The following is a 25,728-nucleotide window of genomic DNA, read 5'->3' as shown; positions in this document are numbered from 1 at the left end:
TAACTCAGAAAGTTAAAGCTTTGTCGCAAATGGGTCTTCCAAATGGGGAATGACCCCAAGCATACTTCCAAAGTTATTGGCAAAATGGCTTAAGGACAACAAAGTCAAGGTATATGAGTGGCCATCACAAAGCCCTGACCTCAAGCCTATAGAAATTTTGTCTGCAGAACTGAAAAAGCATGTGCGAGCAAGGAGGCCTAAGTTTGACCCAAGTTAAACAATTTAAAGGCAATGCTACCAAATACTAATTGAGTGTATGTAAACTTCTGACCCACCGGGAATGTGATGAAAGAAATAAAAGCTGAAATAAATCATTTTCTCTACTATTATTTTGACATTTCACATTCTTAAAATAAAGTGGTGATCCTACTTGACCCAAGACAGGGAATTTTTACTAGGATTAAATTTCAGGAATTGTGAAAAACAGAGTTTAAATGTATTTGGCTAACGTGTATGTAGACTTCCGATTTCAACTGTATATACTATGTACAAACAATACAGGGGACCATGTAGGCCTTTGCCAGAAGATACCGACTCTACCGTTACGCTTCTTTACACTGAGCTGCACTGTGGTCAGAAAGCAATGATGGTTACATTAAAACACTGTGGAGACAGCGCGAGATATGGATTGGGAAAAGGTACCTCAATGCAGGGATGGGATATGCCACTGTACTCCAAATTGGACAATTATCCACATTGCTCCATTGAGAAGATTGAAATACTGCTAGTTTTCCCGGAAAACTACCCTTTTGTCCTCATGCTAACTAGCAGTAGCCACAGCAGCCATTATGGAATGGCACTTGCATTGTATAACAAAGGAGCTGATTGGCTGACACTGCCATTTCAAAATGGCTGCAGTGGCTACTACTAGCTAGCAAGAGAATGAAAAGGTCAGTTTTCTGGGAAAACTAGCAGTATTTAATTCTCCTTGATGTATCAGTGTGGATAAAGGTGCAATTTGGGGTACATCCCTGCATTGAGGTATCTTTTCCGACCCATACCTCACACCGGCTCCAAGGTGCTGGGCTGCAACCTGGTCTCAGAGCATTTCTTATTATTCTGTGCAGAAATTTGGGATTTAGTATGGTATGTGTTGTTTGGTATAGTATGGTATGCATTAGTTTGTGGATGTCAATCATTCATTTTGTATGATATGTTACGAATTACAATTCATATTATATGTTACGAATTTGCAAAAACGTATGCTGGCTAGCACTAATGTTAGCTAGGTGGCTAATGCTAATGTTAGCCAGGCTAGGAGTTAGGTTAAAGGGTTAAGGTTAGGGGAAGGGTTAGCTAAAAGGGTTAAGGTTAGGGAGAGGGTAAGAGTTAACTAACATGCTAAGTAATTGGAAAGTAGCTAAAAAGTATAATGCAGTTGCTAATTAGTTGTCCATGATGAGATTCGAACATGCAACCTTTGGGTTGCTAGACATTCACGTTACATGGCTACCCATCCACACTCCCTTTGTTTTTAACTTAAATGGAAAAATCCACCCAAAACCACTCATTTCTATAATTTACAGTGTTAGATGACACTGATATGTGAGAACAATATTTTTTGTGAACACATTTAACATTTTGTTGTTAGAGTAAGATTGGTAGCAAGATTTGGAAATCTGTTGAAGCTCAAGTGGACCACAATGCAATGCTCTCTCTATGGGCTGGCTGGTTAGCTAACTAGCTAGCATATGTAGCTACACACAATAATACCAAAGTCAGTATCAGCATGTGAAGTAGCTAGTTAATTGTAAAATCACCTAAACAAACTGCACTATCAATTAGGGGTCTACAATTTCACGATGTTCAACCTGCAGATCGATTCGACCTCAGAATGGAGTCTGACATTCGCAACGGCACCATGCAATGCACCCTGGACAGAAGAGAAGACAACCTACCGCGTTATGACATAGGTCATTTTTTAAATTGGACATATATGATAGACATTTTCTTGATATAAAATTAATATTCCTATTAACTTCCAGTGTAGTGAGAGCGGCTTTATCTCAGTGCTGCATCATACTGAATGCCAATATCTCAGATACACATGAAAACATGAATTGACCCAGGCTATAGATAGAACATCGCTCAGAGATGCATAAAACAATAAAACATTCAAAATAGGTGAATCTTTACTTTACGTGACCTTCTGTCTGATGTAACCATACCAAACATAACATACTGTAATCATACTAATTTGAGTTTCCCGGATTTACGTTTACTATGTTACGTCTAGCCTATGAGACCAGGCTAAATCTTCCTCGCACTATAATTTTTAGACGTGTGAACAGCAGTGATGTTTTTCAAATCCATTGTGCCTGTGCGACGCTTGTACTGTAAACACAACGTTTTGATGTGTTTGACCTTACTATTATGGCGAAGGACTCTTTCTGCCTTACTTTCTACAATGTGCTAGATTCTCAACGTTGCACTTTGAAATATAATGTATTTCACGTAAGATAAACAGTTACATTGTTTCAAGTAATAGATAAATCATGACTTGACTGTTTTCGAACAACAACAACAAAAAAACATTTCTCTGCAACGTTATGGCAGTGGAACTTCGGTCAAGCGTAATATAATTTGCTCCCGACCTTCCCTGCCGGAAAGGGCGTGCACGAGGTTATCCCAGTTTGAGAGCTCGAGAACAGAATTAACGGAACACTGTGCTGACGGGGAGTTGTTCGCCGAACAGGTGGAACATTTGGTCAAGATATACGAAATTGAAACCACACAGCACCATTCCGAAGATTGGATTTTAAAACACGGAGCAGCGTCGTTAGTCGGTAGATTGAGCCCCCGCACTTTCTTGTAAGTCACGAAGTTGAGTCCCCTAGACCCAGCCCGTTAGCTAGCTAATTTTGTCAGCCAATGCAAGGCAAGGGGTTTGGTCGCAAAGCAAATAGGTTATTTGCTTATTTAAACTATCGTGGTTGGTTTACACTTTAAATTATGTGATGTGTGCTTGTTGGGCGTGCCCTTTAATCAATGTTTGCTGTCATTTGTTTGAATACAGAAAATAGTCTTAGCTAGCTAATGATATTTAGCTAGGTTAGCTCAACTCCAAGGTGGCTTCGACTATTCCATTTATTTGACTCCATTGCCAATTCACGAACTATTAATTGATATTGTTGAGCTGAGTCTTAAATGCTAATAATAGGTGAATGCCAAATGCATGTATGCATCATAAAAACAACCGTTATGTTAGCACACTAAGTTAACGTTTGTCCTCTCTAGTCTTGTTTTGCGAAGACTATCAAATGGGTCCAGTGTGATGCTAAACAGATTTCTTGCTTGTTTTGCAGCATGTATTGATGCATTTTCTGGGTTGTATTTTACAGCTCAAACCCCTCGGGACATACAGTAACTGGAGGATAGCTGTTTATTGAAGATTTGTTGAAGGAGAGAGAATTTTCCTCCCAGCAAGACATTGTGCAATGATGGAAAATGCCATGTTTTAGGACGAACCCTTAAAGCTAGCTGGCTGACCAGGCAGCTAGCAGCACATATCAAGGATTCTGGATGATTCTTCCACAAGAGTCCATTGGGCATCATTATTATCATCCGGAGAGCGCCTCTAATTTATCACCGAGACAGACGCACTGTCTGTCCGTCTGACAATGGGCGACACCAGTCTGAACGACTCGAACGTGAAGGTCGCAGTCCGTGTTCGTCCTATGAACAGGAGAGGTAAGTAGCATTAGCTGGGTTATCGTTAAATTGATGACACGAAGCTTGACACTCGGCTCAGTTGCTGTGAAACGGGTCTAATCGATAACCTCTTAGTGAATCAAAGCCCAGACCCTTGCCTGCCATGGCAGTGTCTGTAGTAAACGCATTATTATCTATGTTTTCATGAACATACAGTACCAAGTTTGGACATATCTACTCATTCCAGGGTTTTTTATTTCTTAACTATTTTCTACATTGTAGACATCAGCGCTATGATATATCACATGGAATCATGTAGTAACCAAAAAAGGTTAAAAACAAATCAAACTATATATTATTTTTGAGATTCTTCAAAGTAGCCACCCTTTGCCTTGGTGACAGCTTTGCACACTCCTGGCATTCTCTCAACCAGCTACATGAGGTAGTCACCTGGAATGCTTTTCAATTAACAGGTGTGCCCTGTTAAAAGCCTTGTTAAAAGTACATTTTTCTTTCCTTAATGCATTTGAGCCAATCCGTTGTGTTGTGACAAGGTAGGGTTGGTATACAGAAGATAGCCCTATTTGGTAAAAGACCAAGGCCATATTATGGCATGAACAGCTCAAATAAGCAAAGAGAAACAGTCCATCATTACTTTAAGACATGAAGGTCAGTCAATACGGAAAATGTCAAGAACTTTGAACGTTTCTTCAAGTGCAGTCGCAAAAACCATCAAGCGCTATGATGAAACTGGCTCTCATGAGGACCACCACAGGGAAGTAAAACCCAGAGTTACCTCTGCTGCCGAGGATAAGTTCCTTAGAATTCCCAGCCTCAGAAATTGTAGCCCAAATAAATGCTTCACAGAGATCATTTATTTTTATTTCACCTTTATTTAACCAGGTAGGCTAGTTGAGAACAAGTTCTCATTTACAACTGCGACCTGGCCAAGATAAAGCAAAGCAGTTTGACACACAACAACACAGTTTCACATGGAATAAACAAACATACAGTAGGAAAAGTCTATATACAGTGTGTGCAAATGAGGTAATATCAGGGAAGTAAGGCAATAAATCGGCCATGGTGGCGAAGTATTTACAATATAGCAATTATACACTGGAGTGATAGATGTGCAAGTAGAGATACTGGGGTGCAAAGGAGCAAGATAAATACAGTATGGGGATGAGGTAGTTGGATGGGCTATTTACAGGTGGGCTATGTACAGGTGCAGGGATCTGTGAACTACTCTGACAGCTGGTGCTTAAAGCTAGTGAGGGAGATATGAGTCTCCAGCTTCAGTGATTTTTTTTTTTTGCAGTTTGTTCCAGTCGTTGGCAGCAGAGAACTGAAAGGAAATGCGGCCAAAGGAGGAATTGGCTTTGAGGGTGACCAGTAAGATATACCTACTGGAGCGCGTGCTATGGGTGGGTGCTGCTATGGTGACCAGTGAGCTGAGATAAGGCTGTTACTTTGCTAGGTAAAGCATCTAAATATCAACTGTTCAGAGGATGTGTGAATCAGGCCTTCATGGTTGAATTACTGCACAGAAACCACTACTAAAAGACACCTATAAGAAGACTGGCTTGGGCCAAGAAACACGAGCAATGAACATTCGACCGGTGGAAATCTGTCCTTTGGTCCGATGAGTCCAAATTTGAGATGTTTGGTTCCAACCGACGTGTCTTTGTGAGACGCAGAGTAGGTGAACGGATCTCTGCATGTGTGGTTCCCACCGTGAAGCATGGAGGAGGTGTGGGGGTGATTTACTGTTGACACTGTCAGTGATTTATTTAGAATTCAAAGCACCCTTAACCAGCATTGCTACCACAGCATTCTGCAGCAATACGCCATCCCATCTGGTTTGGTTTAGTGGGACTATAATTTGTTTTTCAACAAGACAATGACCCAACACACCTCTAGGCTGAGTGATGGAGTGCTGCATTAGATGACCTGGCCACAATCACCTGACCTCAACGCAATTGAGATGGTTTGGGATGAGTTGGATCGCAGAGTGAAGGAAAAGCAGCCTACAAGTGTTCAGCATGTGTGAGAACTGCTTCAAGACTATAGGAAAACCATTCCAGGTGAAGCTGGTTGAGAGAATGCCAAGAGTGGGCTAAGCTGAGGCAAATGGTGGCTACTTTGAAGAATCTCAAGTCTAAAATATGGTTAGATTTGTTTACACTTTTTTTTGGTTACTACATGATTCCATATGTGTTATTCATAGTTTGTCTTCACTATTATTCTGCAATGTAGAAAATAGCAAGAATAAAGAAAAACCCTTGAGTGAGTAGGTGTGTCCAAACTTTTGACTGATACTGTATATTAGAGATGTCTAGAGATGACTTTTGCTTGATGAATTCAACAGCCAACAACATCCATTGGCATTTTGCTTGATCAGGCCAGACTATTGGGTGGGATAGCATGAATTTGAAAATATTCCTGACCTATAATACACACACGAGCTGCCTATTCAAGAAGTTATGGATTTAGTGTTAAACGCTGTGATTGGCCTGAACAAGTGTAGTCTCCCTTTCATAACATAAGCAGCAGTAATGAGTGCAGTGACATGCCTCTCGTTTAATGAATCTTTGCGCACACTCAAATGATTCGGTCAATTATAATGCTGGCAATGAATGCCGCTTGGAGGGAAGAAAGGATATTTTAGCCGTGTGCCCCCAGTCGAATTTAGCCACGGGAGAACATGTCTGCAAGTACGAGAGTCTACAGAGGTGGAAAATACAGAGTCTAGCTACAATGTAGCGGGCCATGTCACGTGTTCCTTCTCACAGAGCGTAGAAATCGGTCACAAGACAGAATTTTACCAGCGCTCTTTCTCGCGTATCCTCCAATCATGCAATGAAACAAGCCCAGGGCAGGCAGTATCCACTTGACACTGTTATATCCTGCACTACACCTATCCTTGTCCATTTTGATTAGTAGCCTACTGTCTGCAAATTTAATTGGATTCCCACCAAAACAGACCCTAGACTGAAGTTTCTCCTTTGAAGATACACTGTAATACAATTGTTAATAACCACAAATCAGAACACAACTTACATTTCTGCTTCACACTGTTGATGTAACTGTACATTTGATTTCTAAGTTACTGACATCTCAAATGCATTATGACAAGGGCTCATATTTATGTGCCAAGCGATTTAGTGTTTTTTTTAAGAAGGTTGTTTTGGTTAGATTTTTTTACAAAATTATATATTTTTTTCTTTCAGTTTTCGATAATTTAAAACATTAAATCTATTATGAAATAAGTAGTGAACATTCAATTGCTAAAACATTGAAAATATTCCATTGATGTCAATAGAAAAATGGAAAATTACTATGAGAAAATATTTCAGTTGTGTATATTACATAGTTTTTTTATTTGATTACATTGTTTGATTACTTTGTTATTTTTCATTCCTTAAAGTCATCATCGCATCTCTGCTCAGGCAGTAGTAGCCAGACAGCCATAACGTTGTCTTTGTGCTCCCCATACTGTACTGTTTACAGTCATCCTATTTAGCTAGGCTAGCCTTTAGAGCTGCAGAGCTGTCTGACAATCATTTTACAAGTTCTTTAAAGTAGATAAGGCAAACTTTCACAAACTGTCTCAATCATTCACTCTTGTTGTGTTGTGTACATTCCTTTCGCATGCGGTCTGTGTGTGTCTAACGTAGCAGTTGTAAAAGTGTATCCATCTATACGAGCCAGAAAGAACAGGCACTGAACTAGGTTCAATATTTGCTTAATGAAAACTACAAACTCCCTTCAGCCCAGCGTCCCACATAGTTCTTGACTTGATTCCTCTCAAGAATGATTTGATTTCCCTCTAGAGAAACGGCACATTGGGTTCACAAAAAAAACTACATGGAATTCAAGTAATTCATCCTACGCCGTCAATGTAGTTTTCTTTTTAGGATATAAAACAACGTTTTGGTTAATCGCTCAGCACTAGTCAGACTCAGAGCTGTTCTGGCTGTGCTGGACAAAGGCAGGAAGGGAGTCAGTCTGAAAGGACTATTTGCTAGCGTTGCATAACTGACCATGTTCTCATGGCCGTAGAGGAGTTACTGGTGGGAGGCCAGGTCTTCGAAGAACGACCCCATCGGCTCCAACCCAGTCACATCATATACACTGCCTTTCCATTTCCAGATTGATGTCATGCCTATTGTACCACCAACTAAGCCCGGTGCTGTTTCACTTACCGCATGGAAGAAAGCTAATTTGCCAATGGAAAATGAGCTGGTACTGGAAAGAATCTGATGAAAGGCGAGAGAATACTAGGATATTACCGTCACTTCTCCGTTGCATTTCACATAAGATGTATATCTTTTTTCCTCTGTTCATTTCCTTTGAGAAAAAGCAGATCAAATGCTATTACCGAAAGTCACAGAATAGTCAACTGGTCAGAACATTAGCAGGTGTATGACCACACACTGATCTGTACTGCCAGACTGGTATGCGAGGCTGCTGGAGCTTACTCACACACACACAACAGGCGAACTGGTTGACCCATACCAGTGACCGTGATAACGGTGTATTGGCGCTCAAACCAGTGTGATGATGATGATGATGACACACACACACCCACCAGTGTGCTCAATAAAGACGCTCAGTGACTCGGTTCAGGGAAACACGGGGCTGTGACACTGGCAAGGCACTCAAGATCACGTCTTGTTATTTGGGATTTGACTGAAGCCTAAGTCTTTGGATTCCTTCCTACCAGCACTGACTCTTAAACCCAATTTGACCCCAACAAGTATACACATTCTTTACCTCTTTGCTTCGGTGGTTACTGGTCACCAGTGCATGAGGGGGAAGGATGGAGGGAGGAAGGGAAGAGGGAGGAAGCCCGTGCTTCCTCTGAGGGAGAAGAGTTGCAGCCAGCCGGAGTCACTCACCCGAAGGTCCCTCCCACCCCCTCTGTGCCCCATAGGGTAGTGCTACCTCTCCATGCAACTCCCCTATGCAAAAAAAAAACTATATGCAGTTTGCATTGACATGGCCATGGATCATGTTCAGTAGGAAGCAATGGAAGAAAATGGACAAACTGTGAGGGACTACTATCGGGACGTGTCCAATAGAAACACTCAAGGTTTTATAACCTTTTCCATTGTGTGTCCTAATGAACATAATGCCGCACTAGCCTTTCCTCTGGACACACTTACAGTTTCATGGATGTGTTTGGAATTGAATGTGTGTGTTTGTTTACATGGCCAAGTAGTGAATGTTTTGTTTGGGTGTCTGTGTGAGTTTGTCATGTCAACTGGCCTCTTTGTTTGTGTGTATTCCTGTCGATGCTAAAAATGTGAGGAATTGTGAATATTGGACCCCAAGGGTCAAGAGCAAACACAGGGTTTTGAAAATAATGAACTGGTTGTTTGGTTAATAATAATAACAACATCTATAAGAATGCAGTCAGTGAGGAATAATTTTCTAGACACAGTACAGTAAGTACAGAGGAAATCTAGGCTAAATCATAATACTGTTGAAGTGTGTTGTTCCTTAGCACAATTTTGAAATGAGCAAACTGACAGTATGGAAAGGGGATGAGCCCACATTTAGGCCAGCAGTACAGATGGAGAGCCCAATAATTAATGCTGCTATTATTAGGCTTCCATATGGCAGTGCTGGGCTGCACTAGCTACAATGTGCTAACTAACAGGGCAGCCAAAAATAATGGCACACCCATTGTGCCCACAGAGCAGTTTTGGAATTCAAGAAATTATATTTAATGGGTTTTCTATGATGGATAAAAAATAAGTTCTCACTTTCCAGTTTCGATAAAGTAACATTTACATGATCATTCATCAGACATGTTTACAGTGAATGTGAATCACTATGTGACTTAATGCAATATAGGCCTGCTACATTATCCATTAGTAGCCTTTGTGTGACCCTTGCAGGAATTGATCGAACAACCTTGTTTTTTTTGCCATAGTCAGCAGTATGTCCAATCTAATAAGTAGTACTGAGCCATTTGGACCAGCATTGCTTGGCCATTTCTCTCTTTCTTGCATTGGCCAAACCTGAGTTGTGTGAGTGATAGCTGTTGTCTCCGAGGCCAAGTTTTAAGTCATGGTTTGGAACCAGAGGGCCAGGGTCAAAGTGTGATTGAGTCAGTGTCCCAAGTCACGTGATGAGGGCATTTGTGTGAGGAGGACTAATAGTTTTAGACCCTTTGTTCTACAGTTATCAATTGAGTTACAGCTCCCCTCCAAGATGAAAGGCAACAAGCCTGGGCCGATGCCTACCCAGTACCCACCAATCACTTAACAAAAGCTTATTTTTCTTGGCAGAACCCTATGTTATACATTCCCAAATGTGCATCTCGGTCTTCACACTACTTAAATGCTTTCAAAGTTGACCATGTTGATGTAATGTGGCTGCATTAAACTCTGTCTTGGCCTGGTGCAGGTTAAACAGTGTACAGATATTCTCCTTTCTAGTCCCATGATTATGTACCCACCCTACACCTGGAAGTTGTTCTGAACCTTTTCTATTTCATCTCTCCCTCTCACAGAAAAGGACCTGAACACAAAATGTATTGTGGATATGGAAGGCAACCAGACCATCCTTCACCCAGGTGGTGGAAACCTGGGCAAGGGAGACTCCAGGTTGGTGTGTGTGTGTTTCTGTGTGTGCCCATGGGAATCTGTTTCAGCTGTTGAAAGAGTTTGAGTCCAGTAAGGGGATTTGGAGAATGTCGCATGACTGTGTTTGCGTGTCGACAGTCTGTCACCTGCTGAGTGAACAATGATTTGGGTGGGGGGTTGAACAGTCTGTGTTTGTTTGTGTGGAGAGAGTGTGTGTCTGTGTGTGTATGCCAGTAGACAGCCCAGGCTGCCTGCTGCTCCTCTCCTCATCCTTCCGTGTGTTGGAGCATAACTCTCCTCCGGCTGACTTCCTCTCTTTATCTCAACCCTTCCGTTGCCCCGACAATGCAGGGGCAGGTCACGGCGGGGTCAACGCCTTGAGATCATGGAACCCCATTACATTTGGAGAAGCTAGGGAATGAGGAAAAAGAAAAGAGGGAGAAAAAACATGTTTGCTTTAGCATCTGTCGGCAGTAAAGATCCTCGGCTGACTTTTATGGGGGTAAACAAGGGAAGCGCTATCATTTTTCTCTTTCTCTGCCTCTTTTCTTTATTTCCCTTTATTTTCCCTTGGATGACAATGGTGTGAGCGTTGGTGGGTGGACAAGGTTTTAAACTGGGAGGAGAAAGATGGAGCTGGCTGCTGCCCTCACACTGCAGACACTTTAATGGTGGAGCTGGGTTCGTGTTGTGGGACCTGCTGCTGGGATGAAGAGATGAATGGAGTAGAGGCCCTCCTCGCTCACTCCCATAGAGCCTCTACAGACTCCCAGGGCCCCAGATGCCTCCAATGGCACGAGTTCACATGACTGCCCAGTGTTTTACCTAGTTTATCTTTGGGGGTGGGGGGGGGGCTCGGAATCCAGACATAATTGTTTTTTTTAATACATTTTTTTCCCCCTACCCCTTTTTCTCCCTAATTTTGTGGTTTCCAATTGTCTAATCGCCTCAACTCCTGTACGGACTTGGGAGAGGTGAAGGTCGAGAGCCGTGCGTCCCCCGAAACACAACCCAATCAAGCCGCACTGCTTCTTGGCACAATGCCCACTTAACCCAGCCGCACCAATATGTCCGAAGAAACACTGTACACCTGGCGACCATGTCAGCGTGCACTGCGCTCGGCCCGCCACAGGTGTCGCTAGTGTGCGATGGGACAAGGACATCCCTGCCGGCCAAACCCTCCCCTAACCCGGACGACGCTGGGCCAATTGTGCGCCGCCCCATGGGACTCTCGGTCGCGGCTGGCTGCGACAGAGCCTGGACTTGAAGCCAGAATCTCTAGTGGCACAGCTAGCACGGCAGTGCCTTAGACCTCTGCGCCACTCGGGCGGCCCAACGGAATTCAACAGTATTCAAAAATGTATTGAATTAAGTAGGAAATCAACTAAATATATTATTTTGCCCAAGATGATCGAAAGACATGAAGAAAGTGTGTCGTTGATTTGTATTTCCCTTTCTGAACTTTCAACTTTCTGAAGCAAAGGCACGGTAATTACCAGCGTTGGTCTACCACTTTGTGTAATCGTTAGCAATGATGGTAACGACAACCGTCTGCTGGTAGATGGAAAGGCTTTCCCCAAAATCTTCTCAATTAAATGTTAACTACAAAATAGCCTATGCCTACCTGGCAGAATATCATTGTGATAATTTGCATCAATCCAGTGGCAATTGTTTAGCAAACTCTGCAATCATATGCGTGCTACAGAAATGCTGCTAACCAAACAAGTTGCTGGTGCCACTTAAATTAAAGCGTATCTACACCCAAAAATGAAAACTTAGATTTTTCCCAGACCTCAAAAGTGGGCCCTTGATGTGGTTTAAGCATGGTTGTGTACTTAGAACATCAAATGTCATTGTTTTTCTGTTAAAGCTGACTATGGTGACTTGTTGTGTATATGGAAGCAGCCTCTTCTGTCTTACAGAGACTGGACTCTGTTTATCATGCATGCTTGCGCTGGATTACAAATGCCAAGTCACTCACCCACCATTGCACCTTGTACCAAATGGTGGTTTGGACCTCACTTTATATGCGCAGAATACTACATTCGTATGTGTTCATCTACAAAGTCATTTTGGGTAAACTCCCTCTACATCTGTATTCTAGTCTCCTTCACCATCAGCAGTTACCATATTCGGTCTGCTAGGTGATTGCTACTTAAAGTCCCCAGGACATTTACAGTGTATTCAGACCCCTTGACCTTTTACATATTTTGTTAAGTTACAGCCTGATTTTAAAATGGATTGTTTTTTTCCCTCATCAATCTACACACAATAATGACAAAGCAAAAGCAGGTTTAGAAATGTTTGCAATTTCACCTTTTCCAGATCTGTGCCTCGACACAATCCTGTCTCAGAGCTCTAAGGACAATTCCTTCGAACTCATGGTTTTGGTTTTTGCTCTGACATGCACTGTCAGCTGTTGGACCTTTTATATAGACAGGTGTGTGCCTTTTCCAAATAATTTCCAATCAATTGAATTTACAACAGGTGGACTCCAACCAAGTTGTAGAAACATCTAAAGGATGATCAATGTAAACAGGATGCACTTGAGCTCAATTTAGAGTCTCAGCAAAGGGTCTGAATACTTTTTTTCTTAACCTGTTTGCTTTGTCATGATGGGGGAATTGTGTAGATTATTGAATCAATTTTAGAATAAGGCTGTAACTTAAGAAAATGTGGAAAAAGTCACTTACTTTCTGAATGCAATGTATAGTATTAGGCAAGACTGTTTTCTCATTTTGTGCACCAGAGGCATGGAATAGTCTACATCCCATGCTTTATCTACATATGTTAGTGCCACTGAATGAATTAACAATGTTGATTGGAGACTGTAACAGAGGAGTGTAAATGTAAAAAAAAAAATGTTAAATTGTATATTTTTTAATTCTGTAATGTATTGATTGTTTCTGCTGCCTTGGCCAGGTCTCCCTTAAAATAGAGGCTCTGGTTCTCAATGGGCTTTTCCTGGTTAAATAAAATGTACCTTTTTGGGTGTCTTGACCAAATTCACATAGAAATGTTACTTACAGATCTGTTAGTCTAATTAAAAGGAAGTCTAAGAAGCGGTAGATCTATTCTATGTGCAGTGTTTCTATGCTTCTCATTAAGTTTTGTTTTTGCATCTTTTACTTTCAATTTTGTACAACAGCTTCAAACAGCAGAAAATACATTTGACAGCGGTTTAGATGGTGCAATAATTATTTACCCTATTGCTTGTTTTGTCAAACTTAAATTAGGCAAACTTTTTGAGTTTTAGCAACCAGGAAATGGCTTAGCGATTTCTGCATATTGCAACTTGAAAATGTGATTTTATCGAATGTGTGTGTATATGTGGGACGCTGAACTGCTAATGTTTTGTCTCTGCTCCCGTGTCTTGTTAAAGTTTAATGGCCGGTTTTGGTTTGTTCTCCCTATGTGTTCTTTCCTCTAGCGACAGTTAGAATCAGGGATAGCCCTCTGTCGTGTCGATGCATGTTGGACCTTCTGTGTTGGCTGATCTGCTGTATCATGATTCATGAGTGGAAAATGATAATGTCAGATAGGGCCTGTCTAATGAATGTTCAATAGGCCTACAGTACATTGACACTCCCTGAATGTCCCTGGCTGGAACTGACTGTGCTCCACCTCCATTGAGACAAACTGGCCACGCTCAGACCGTACAAGGACTGCCTATCTAGCACTACCTTCAACAACCTTCAATAGATGAAGACCACCATACATGCACACTGGCCACACACACACTAGTGCTGTGACGGTCATTGAATTTTGGATGACTGTAATTGGCCAGCCAAATGACAGGTCTCTGTAATAACCATTTTGAATAGCCCCCCCCAATGATTGAAATATATACAGTGCATTCGGAGTAGTCAGACCCCTTTTTCCACATCTTGTTACATTACAGCTTTATTCTAAAATGTGTTAATTCATTTTTTCCTCATCAATCTAAACACAATACCCTATAACCTGACAGAGCTTGGGAGGACCTTCCCAAAGGACAACCATCTCTGCAGCACTCCACCAATCAGGGTTTTCTGATAGTGGCCAGAAGGAAGCCATTCGTCAGTAAAAAGCACATGACAGCCCGCTTCATCTTTGCTAAAAGGGCCCTAAAGACTCTTAGACCATGAGAAACAAGATTCTCTGGTCTGATTAAACCAATATTGAACTCTTTGGCCTGAATGCCAAGCGTCATGTCTGGAGGAAACCTGGCACCATCCCTACAGTGAAGCATGGTGGTGGTGGCAGCATCATGCTGGGGGATGTTCAGCGGCAGGGACTGGGAGACTAGTCAGGATTCAGGGAAAGATGAACGGAGCAAAGTACAGAGAGATCATTGGTAAAGACCTGCTCCAGAGCGCTCAGAACCTCTGACTGGAGCGAAGGTTCACCTTCCAGAAGGACAATGACCCTAAGCACACAGCCAAGACAATGCAGGAGTGGCTTCAGGACAAGTCTCTGAATGTCCTTGAGTGGCCCAGCCAGACCCCAGACTTGAACCCGATCATACATCTCTGGATAGACCTGAAAATAGCTGCGCAGCGACACTCCCCATCCAACCTGACAGCACTTGAGAGGATTTGCAGAGAGGAATGGGAGAAACTCCCCAAATAAGGGTGTGCCAAGCTTGTAGCGTCATACTCAAGGCTGTAATCGCTGCCAGTGGTTCTTCTACAAAGTACTGAGTAAAGGGTCTGAGTACTTATGTGAATGCAATTTCTGTGTTTTTTTATTTTTAGCAAATCTGCAAAAATGTATACATGTGTTTTTGCTTTGTCATTATGGGGTGTTGATTTGAGGTGGGGGTGGAACAATTTAATCAATTTTAGAATAAGGCTGTAAAGTAACAATGTGGAAAAAGTCAAGGGTTCTGAATACTTTCTGAATGCATTGTGTGTGTATGTGTATATACACTACCGTTCAAAAGTTTGGGGTCACTTAGAAATGTCCTTGTTTTTGAAAGAAAAGCACTTTTTTTTTGTCCATTGAAATAACATCAAATTAATCAGAAATACAGTGTAGACATTGATGACTGATGAGTTTCAGAAGAAAGTTATTTGTTTCTAGCTATTTTGAGCCTGTAATCGAACCCACAAATGCAAATACGGTCGGCATTTGATTTGAGGTATTCTAGGTTGGGCGGAAAAAAAAGAGACTTGAGTTCCTATATGTTATCACAATTACACAATGAGTGGTAAATTATGAAACACACCCTCGCCCTTCTTCCCGGAGAGATGTTTATTCCTGTCGGCGCGATGAACTGAGAATCCAGATGGCTGGACTGACTCCGACAGTATGTCCCGAGAGAGCCATGTTTCCATGAAACGGAGTATGTTACAATCCCTGATGTCTCTCTGGAAAGAAACCCTTGCTCTGATCTCGTTAACTTTGTTATCCAGGGACTGAACACTATCGAGTAATATACTCGGAAGCGGTGGGTGGTGTGTGCGCCTAGGACTAGAAGACCGCTCTGATTCCCTCTTTTCCGCCGGTGTTGTTTTGGGTTGGCCTCTGGAATCCGTTCCATTGCCCTGGGTGGTGCGAACAAAGGATGTGCTTCGGGAAAGTCTTATACCGCCGCTCTGATATCCAATAGTTCTTCCCGGCTGTATCTAATAACACAATGTTCTTGGCTAACAATGTAAGAAAAGAAAACATTCTGCAAAGTTTCCTAAGAACTAGAAGCGAGGCAGCCCTCTCTGTCGGCGCCATCTTAAATGTAATATTGTTTAGAAAAGAGATGCGTGTCAGCTAAGCAAACAGCAGCTGAATTCTTTGATGGCAGCCATATTTGTATGTTTGTTTGACTTGGTGAAAACTCCCTAATCCCAGAATGCCATTCACTCTAAGATGCAAATAATCAAAGTCAAACATGGCTGCGCCAATATGAACTTAGCCACTTTTCAGCATATTACAAATCATCAACGTACTCATTTATTTATTTTATTTCACCTTTATTTAACCAGGTAGGCAAGTTGAGAACAAGTTCTCATTTACAATTGCGACTTGGCCAAGATAAAGCAAAGCAGTTTGACACATACAATGACACAGAGTTACACATGGAGTAAAACAAACATACAGTCAATAATACAGTATAAACAAGTCTATATACGATGTGAGCAAATTAGGTGAGATAAGGGAGGTAAAGGCAAAAAAAGGCCATGGTGGCAAAGTAAATACAATATAGCAAGTAAAACACTGGAATGGTAGATTTGCAGTGGAAGAATGTGCAAAGTAGAAATAAAAATAATGTGTTGCAAAGGAGCAAAATAAATAAATAAAATACATAGAGTAGGGAAAGAGGTAGTTGTTTGGGTTAAATTATAGGTGGGCTATGTACAGGTGCAGTAATCTGTGAGCTGCTCTGACAGTTGGTGCTTAAAGCTAGTGAGGGAGATAAGTGTTTCCAGTTTCAGAGATTTTTGTAGTTAGTTCCAGTCATTTGCAGCAGAGAACTGGAAGGAGAGGCGGCCAAAGAAAGAATTGGTTTTGGGGGTGACTAGAGAGATATACCTGCTGGAGCGTGTGCTACAGGTGGGAGATGCTATGGTGACCAGCGAGCTGAGATAAGGGGGGACTTTACCTAGCAGGGTCTTGTAGATGACATGGAGCCAGTGGGTTTAGCGACGAGTATGAAGCGAGGGCCAGCCACCGAGAGCGTACAGGTCACAATGGTGGGTAGTATATGGGGCTTTGGTGACAAAACGGATTGCACTGTGATAGACTGCATCCAATCTGTTGAGTAGGGTATTGGAGGCTATTTTGTAAATGACATCGCCGAAGTCAAGGATTGGTAGGATGGTCAGTTTTACAAGGGTATGTTTGGCAGCATGAGTGAAGGATGCTTTGTTGCGAAATCTAGAATTGGCTTCCTATTTAACTTTGGATTGGAGATGTTTGATGTGGGTCTGGAAGGAGAGTTTACAGTCTAACCAGACACCTAGGTATTTGTAGTTGTCCACGTATTCTAAGTCAGAGCCGTCCAGAGTAGTGATGCTGGACAGGCGGGCAGGTGCAGGCAGCGATTGGTTGAAGAGCATGCATTTAGTTTTACTTGTATTTAAGAGCAATTGGAGGCCACGGAAGGAGAGTTGTATGGCATTGAAGCTTGCCTGGAGGGTTGTTAACACAGTGTCCAAGGAAGGGCCAGAAGCATACAGAATGGTGTCGTCTGCGTAGAGGTGGATCAGAGACTCACCAGCAGCAAGAGCGACATCATTGATGTATACAGAGAAGAGAGTCGGTCCAAGAATTGAACCCTGTGGCACCCCCATAGAGACTGCCAGAGGTCCGGACAGCAGACCCTCCGATTTGACACACTGAACTCTATCAGAGAAGTAGTTGGTGAACCAGGCGAGGCAATCATTTGAGAAACCAAGGCTGTCGAGACTGCCGATGAGGATGTGGTGATTGACAGAGTCGAAAGCCTTGGCCAGATCAATGAATACGGCTGCACAGTACTTGTTAGTATATACAAGAACAGGAGCACAAGACTTGACAAGTAATTTACTGTTTTTGACAAATCACAAAGCAAATAAAATGTTAACACCTTACAGATCATCACACCAAATACAAGCCTACTGCCTAAACTAACCTTAGCGTGAAAGCTAGACATGGATGAAACCGTTTGTGGAGGGGTTCATTTGTGGGAGGTTTTCCATGGGGGGTAGAAATGGGGGAAGGTATCGTGGTGGGATATGAAATATTACTATGTTGGGATTTATCAATAAATGGGGGGGCAAACACAGAAGTTTATACGCTAAATATAAATAAATCCCCTGGAAAGGGGGATCTGAGCTGGCAAAAAAATACTGGGAACTGGGATATCTCTGACTTTAGTTCGTTCAAGACAACTGGGAACTCGGGGGGGGGGAAAAACGAACTCTGACTGGGAAAAGTCATTTTGAACGGTCATCCAACTTGGAATTCCAACTCGGGAACTCTGGCTTCTTTCTAACTCGGGCCGACTTTCCATCCTGAAGATCACTGACGTCATGATTTGACCTAGTATTTTTCAGTTGTTCACAGAGTTCACAGTTGTCTTGAAAGCACCATAAGTCAGTCGAGTGAACTATATCTTGTTGTAACCTCTTTTGTCTGACAACCAATAAGCGTTGTAGGACATCAACAAACATGGAGCTACACATAGCCGGCAAATAGCTTTGCATTAGCTCATCATAATCACTACAACCTTCAAAAAAGTATTTTACACGCGAGTCTATTACAATGTATGCAAGAATTGGAATGCATTATGTCACCAGTACTTGAAAATGTGAATAAAACAGTAAATATATTATGGTCCGGGCCTCCCGAATGGCGCTGCGGTCTAAGGCACTGCATCGCAGTGCTTGAGGTGTCACTACAGATCTGGGTTCGATCCCAGGCTGTGTCGCAGCAGGCTGCGACCGGGAGACCCATGAGGCGATGCACAATGGGCCCAGTGTCGCCCGGGTTAGGGGAGGGTTTAGCAAGCTGGCATGACCTTGTCCCATCGCCCTCTGGCGACTACTTGTGGCGGGCCGCGTGTATGCACGCTGACTTCAGTCTGCAGTTGTATGGGGTTCCCGCCGACAAATTGGTGCAGCTAGCTTCTGGATTAAGTGAGCAATGTGTTTCGGAGGACGCATTGCTCTTGATCTTCACCTCTCCCGAGTCCATACGGGAGTTGAAGCGATCAAACAAGACTAACTACCACTTGGATATCACGAAATTTGGGAGAAAAAGGGGTAAAATGTACAAACATAAATTGTCTGCAACAGTGAAATGGGCTACTTATGTGAAACAGCCTATAGATAATTAGCAGGCAGTGTGCCTTGGTTTGAAGGCGGCGTGGGTTAGCTGTCATGTTTCATAACAATCACGTTTTGGAACAGTGAGTGCATTCTGACATCACGTGCCTGAAAGAAATTCACGCTGGGGCAACCGTTGGAGATATTTGGAACTCACACGTGAAAATGGTTGAGAGTCCATATCGCATAAACTGTTTTTGATGATTATTTTATTTTCATGATGGTCTTCATCCATAGCCGTCGGTTATACGATGCCAGCCCTAATACGTGCCAGCCCTAACACACAGCAGCGAGGCCAGAGGACCTCTGATGGGAGGGTGACTGTTGATCCAATATGGCCGACCAGCTGCACACCGTGTCATAAAGGACTCTGTGACAGTCAGGCTGCTGACGACGTGCTGGCACCACTGCTCTAGGATCATCTCTCCCTTTCTGTTCTGATAACAAGATTGGCTGGCTGTCTATTGTTGAACACCTGTCTGGGTGGATGGCTGGCTGGCTCACTCATATCCTGCCGGCATTGGAGTTTGCATTGTGTGTGTGTGTGTGCGTGTGTGTGTAGTTTGCATAGTGACGTAAGGTATTATTTGCGTAAGTGTCAGAGTTCAATGCTTACTCGTTCAGTCAGACCTTGGCTCAAACTCTTAAGATGTCATTCTTCTTATTATATTGACAAGATGTTTATTGCACATGGGACAAACGTAGCTCTGTATGGAAAAATATCCAGAAGTATTTCTGGTATTTTATTAGGATCCCTATTAGCTGTTGCGAAAGTAGCAGCTACTCTTTCTGGGGTCCAAACAAACATGAAACATGACATAATACAGAACATTCCAAATCATAGTTTATTTGTCACGTGCTCTGAATACAACAGGTGTAGACCTTACAGTGAAATGCTTACTGACAAGCTCTAACCAACAGTGCAAAAAGGTATTAGGTGAACAATAGGTAAGTAAATAAATAAAACAACAGTAAAAAGACAGGCTATAGCGAGGCTATAAAAGTAGCAAGGCTACATACAGACACCGGTTAGTCAGGCTGATTGAGGTAGTATGTACATGTGGTTAAAGTGAATATGCATATATGATGAACAGAGAGTAGCAGTAGCGTAAAAGAGGGTTTGGCGGGTGATGGGTGGCAGGACACAATGCAGATAGCCCGGTTAGCCAATGTGCAGGAGCACTGGTTAGTTGGCCCAATTGAGGTAGTATGTACATGAATGTATAGTTAAAGTGACTATGCATATATGGTAAACATACAGTAGCAGCAGCTTAAAAAGAGGGGCTGGGGGGGCACACAATGCAAATAGTCCGGGTAAGCATTTGGTTACCTGTTCAGGAGTAGAGGTCGACCGATTATGATTTTTCAACGCCGATACCGATTATTTGAGGGCCAAAAAAGCTGATACCGATTTCATCTGGCAATTTTTATTTATTTAGTTGTAATAATGACAATTACAACAATACTGAATGAACACTTATTTTAACTTAATATAATACATCAAAATCAATTTAGCCTCAAGTAAATAATGAAACGTGTTCAATTTGGTTTATATAATGCAAAAACAAAGTGTTGGAGAAGAAAGTAAAAGTGCAATATGTGCTATGTAAGAAAGCTAACGTTTCAGTTCCTTGCTCAGAACATGAGAACATATGAAAGCTGGTGGTTCCTTTTAACATGATTCTTCAATATTCCCAGGTAAGAAGTTTTAGGTTGTAGGTATTATAGGAATTATAGGACTATTTCCCTCTATACCATTTGTATTTCATTAACCTTTGACTATTGGATGTTCTTATAGGCACTTTATTATTGCCAGTGTAACAGTATAGCTTCCGTCCCTCCCCTCGCTCCTCCCTGGGTTCAAACCAGCAACACAACGACAACAGCCACCATCGAAGCAGCGTTACCCATGCAGAGCAAGGGAAACAACCACTGCAAGGCTCAGAGCGAGTGACGTTTGAAACGCTATTAGCGCGCGCTAACTAGTTAGCCATTTCACTTCGGTTACACCAGCCTCATCTCGGGAGTTGATTAGGCTTGAAGTCATAAACATCACAATGCTTGATGCACACTGAAGAGCTGCTGGAAAAACGCACGAAAGTGCTGTTTGAAATAATGCTTACGCGCCTGCTTCTGCCTACCACCGCTCAGTCAGATACTTGTTTGCTTGTATGCTCAGTCAGATTATATGCAACGTAGGACACGCTAGATTATATCTAGTAATATCATCAACCATGTGTAGTTAACTAGTGATTATGATTGATTGTTTTTTTATAAGACAAGTTTAATGCTAGCTAGCAACTTACCTTGGCTTACTGCATTCGCGTAACAGGCAGTCTCCTTGTGGAGTGCAACGAGAGAGAGGCAGGTCGTTATCCCCCAAGCTGACAAGGTGAAAATCTGTCGTTCTGCCCCTGAACGAGGCAGTTAACCCACCATTCCTAGGCTGTCATTGAAAATAAGAATGTGTTCTTTAACTGACTTGCCTAGTTAAATAAAGGTCTAAAAAAAATATCTATATTTTTTTTAATCGGCAAATCGGTTTCCAAAAATACCGATTTCCGATTGTTATGAAAACTTGTAATCGGCCCTAATTAATCGACCATTCCGATTAATCGGTCAACCTCTATTCAGGAGTGTGGTACCAGGCAGTGATGCAACCAGTCAGGATGCTCTCGATGTTGCAGCTGTAGAACTTTTTGATGATCTCAGGACCCATGCCAAATCTTTTTAGTTTCCTGAGGGGGAATAGGCTTTGTCGTGCCCTCTTCACTACTGTCTTGGTGTGTTTGGACCATTCTAGTTTGTTGGTGATGTGGATACCAAGGAACTTGAAGCTCTCAACCTGTTCCACTACAGCCCCGTCGATGAGAGTGGGGGCGTGCTTGGTCCTCCTTTTCCTGTAGTCCACAATCATGTGTTAGCCAACACAATGATGTCCCCGTATGGAAGCATTGTTCACATAAGTCCTCTTTTTAATTGTATGTAGTCGGATTAATCTAAAAGCACAATTTAGGCATAATGTTTGGAAACTATTGTAAACACTGACTCGCTTGGCCTCTCCTGAGTGGGTGAGCTTTAAAGTTGATGATCTCCTCAAAGGCCTAGTCCATTGACCCATGACCCCTGACTGCTGCTTGTTATTTACAGTGGTATTATGATCAGCCACCCAAGACAGGCGGGCCCCACTCTGTTGTTTGTCACGCATATTAATTAATTTAGAATGTGTCTGCTCTGCGGTAGGTGTGGGATTACTATTTAGGTCAATAGTACAGTAGAGTCCCCTCAGCCCCCCCTCCTGACTTCAGTCCCCATATAGCCCTCCTTAACCCTTCTCCCCGGTCTACCATCCTCATCCCTATCTGATGCTTCCTCACCCTCACCCTGGACCCTGCCCTATCCTTTCTTTACCCCTCCCCAGTTAGAACACTGCGCCATTGGGAGCCTACGGCATCTGTGCTAGAGGCGTCACTGCAGAACCTGGTTCGATTCCAGGCTGTATCATAACCGGCCGTGATTGGGAGTCCCGTAGGGTGGCGCACAATTGGCCCAGCGTCGTCTGGGTTAGTATTTGGACGTAGGACGTCATTGTAAATAAGAATTTGTTCTTAACTGACTTGCCTAGTTAAATAAAGGAGAATTAAAAAATACCCAATCCTCCTCCCCACTCCCTAGTGCTCCTCGCCCTCCCCAGCCTTGTCCCCCCTAACCCTTGCCTCTGGTAGGCTGTAGCACAGGCTAAACCTCGTCCCTCTCCATACTCACGGCACAGAAGGAGAGCGAACGGCCAGCGATGCGCATCCAAGCGTAAACTCATTTTTTAAACGACGCTGATCGCAAAAGAGAGAACCAGAGAACGAAAGAGAGAAGAGAGCAGGCGTGCGCTGGGTCTCCTGACTGCCTCGCATTCTCCTCTCATTGGCCGGCATGCTGCGTCACTTGACACGATGGATGTGTGACTGGGGTGTGGGACAGGGACACTCGCAGCCCTCTGGGGTCTAACCCCCCCCCCCAAACTTAGCGCTGGTTCCCAGCCCCTGATTTGCTGTGACATGTGTCAGTGTGCCGGATCTCAACTTCTCAGCGAGCTGGTTATGGCTGTAGGGAGGGAGGGTTCTATACTCTGGCCTGTACCATGCAGAGTGGTTCAACACTCGTTGAGCTCTTAGAAGAAATTGGGCAAGAAAGTCTTATAGTAGCAATGCATTGGGGAGGGTTGGTTAGATTGACCTGTGCTGTGGTTTTTTACTGACTCACTGCCCTATACAGTGTTTCACTGAACTCTTGGAAGAAATTGGGCGAGTGGAAATGCTGGGCTTGGCTGTGGGTTTTCTCTCACTCATGTGCACACGTGGCGTGTGTGTATGTGTGTGTGTGTAAAATGCGGGTATACATGGTAACGGGACACGTATTCGAACCGTTTGGTACGGCGACCTCGGTTTGGCTCCGCACTGTGAACCCTAATTAATAAATAAATATGTTAGTGTTGATGAGTAATCGTGTGTTTTCATTTAAGAAAATACAAAGTGTTCTTGATTGTGCTCTCATAAAAGCCATTATATGACTCTTGATCATATTGTATATGGAATCAGGAATAGCAACACTTTGTATTTTCTTTAATAAACAAAAATGAACTACAGTAATTGTTAGCATTTAATTTTCCCGCTGTACAGAAACCGAACGGTGATTCCAAAACCACTATACGTACCGAACTGTGTGTTTTGGTGAACCAATACACCCTTAATACAAGGCATGGCTCCTGGTCTGGAAGACATGAGACGAGTGTGAAATGCAAAGCTGGAGATGAAAGGAAGGGAGAGACCTGATGGAAAACACAGGAAACATTTTTAAGAGACATGTTCGAAGCCTCCCCTACCTTCTTACACTCCAGTTAGGCCCAGTCCTATCTGGAGTGTAAATCACACAGTGATGTAGCTCTCTTTTCTGGGAATGTCACTGGGGAAATAGGCCTATGTCAGTCAGTTGTTCTATGTAGCCTAGTGTCAGTCAAAGGACGTGTCCCAATACCTGCTGTCAGAGTGTTGGGTGTTTTTAATAAAGAGCTGAAGAAGTGCAGCTTAAGCATTCAATGGAAGAATGTTCATGGATGAAGGGAAACGGGTGTCTGTGTGTTTTACTGCTGTTGGCACACCTGTTAATTGAATAAGTGATATGCCACTCAACTCCCACTCAGTGTGTGTGTTTTTAGATTGTTGACAGACAATCGTTTGCTTCAATTATATTTGTTTTTCCCTTTAGTGTTTATTTGTGTGTGTTAGGTCTGGTACACTTACTGTATAACAGTGTAACTGACAGTTATGTGTGAAGACTGTCATGAAAAAAATAACCGTCATAACCATAAAAATACATATTTATTATTAAGACTTTTTTGGTGGAAATAAAAGCTGACTGAAGACGGAATGGCCGGGCATTCGTGCGGGGGAGTCTGTTTCTGCTGTAACGTGGACTCTACAACGTGATGAAACTTTAAAAAAATGTTTTTTATTTTTTACTTCTGGCTGAAACAAGTAACGTGTTGTAGCAAACGAGTTGGGTTGTCTAGGCAACGCCCCCCTCCCTGCAGCAGCAGCAGCACATGCAGTCAGGAGCGGAGGAGAGGAAAATGTGTGTCTTTAAAAATTAAACAAACGGTTATTCAAATGGTTATTACTGTAACCACAGTCATTTGGCTGACCAATAACCTGCTTTCAAAATTCCATGACTGTCAAAGCCCTAGGGGTGTGTGCGTGCCTCTAGCCTATGCCTTCAGGTTGTTTTTCCTGTAGTGCTCATCATATCTGGCTCCATCCTGCCTGGTCTGACAGGTGCCATGGGGGTATGGAGGGATGAGTGAAATAGAGGAGAAGAGATGGAGGTTGATGTTTTGAGCCTTCGGCGCTATGGGGGAGGAGAGAAGTGGCGGGATGAGGGGTAGATATGCAGGGGTCGCATTAGAGTTGATTCATCTATATTTTCAAAACAGACCATCAAAAAATATCTGCGTTTACACCATTTCACACACGTTTTATATTGAAAGTCAAGTGGTTTTTTTGCTTCAACAGAGTGATCAGGGACGTACAACTATAGTTATCCTTCACAGAAAATACATTGGTGCAACACATTCGGCAGAATATAGCTTCATTTTCATCAGATGACAACAGAAGTGCAACGGTATTTGGCTGGAAGCCACACAAGTAAATGAGCTTTTGCATGGCCATCAAATTAATGTTTATCATAGAAATAATGTAGCCAGCTAGATTTTGGAACATTGCTGCGGGGACTTTCTTCCATTCAGCCGTGAGGACTAGTGAAGTCGGGCAATAATGTTGGCCGATTTAGGATTGGCTCGCAGTCGGCATTCCAATTCATCCCAAAGGTGTTCGATGGGGTTGAGGTCAGGGCTCTGTGCAGGCCAGTCAAGTTCTTCCCCACTAATCTCGAAAGTATGTGGACACCCCTTCATATTAGTGGATTCATCTATTTCAGCCACACCCGTTGCTGACCGGTGTGTAAAATCAAGCACACAGCCATGCAATCTCCATAGACAAACATTGGCAGTAGAATGGCCTTACTGAAGAGCTCAGTGACTTTCAACGTGGCACCGTCATAGGATGCCACCTTTCCAACAAGTCAGTTCGTCAAATTTATGCCCATCTAGAGCTGCCCCGGTAAACTGTAAGTGCTGTTATTGTGAA

The 25,728-nt window shown here is 42.8% G+C and overlaps 1 protein-coding gene across 2 annotated transcripts in view; it reads left to right on the top strand.

The window, feature by feature from the left end:
• Positions 1-2,598: 2,598 nt before the first annotated feature.
• Positions 2,599-25,728, top strand: part of LOC112256511 (kinesin-like protein KIF13B) — an 88,112-nt gene continuing 64,982 nt past the window's right edge. For both annotated transcript variants that reach the window (XM_042325511.1, XM_024429820.2), the window contains exons 1-3: positions 2,599-2,811; positions 3,342-3,690; positions 10,175-10,268. In XM_042325511.1, the coding sequence (XP_042181445.1) occupies positions 3,621-3,690; positions 10,175-10,268 (164 nt within the window). In that variant the 5' untranslated portion in view covers positions 2,599-2,811; positions 3,342-3,620. The remainder of the gene's footprint in view (positions 2,812-3,341; positions 3,691-10,174; positions 10,269-25,728) is intronic.

The sequence above is a fragment of the Oncorhynchus tshawytscha genome, linkage group LG08 (assembly GCF_018296145.1).
Source record: "Oncorhynchus tshawytscha isolate Ot180627B linkage group LG08, Otsh_v2.0, whole genome shotgun sequence".
NCBI classification, from domain to species: Eukaryota; Metazoa; Chordata; class Actinopteri; order Salmoniformes; family Salmonidae; genus Oncorhynchus; species Oncorhynchus tshawytscha.
Note: the sequence above shows the minus strand (reverse complement) of the source record. Positions and strands in the feature narration are given on the sequence as shown.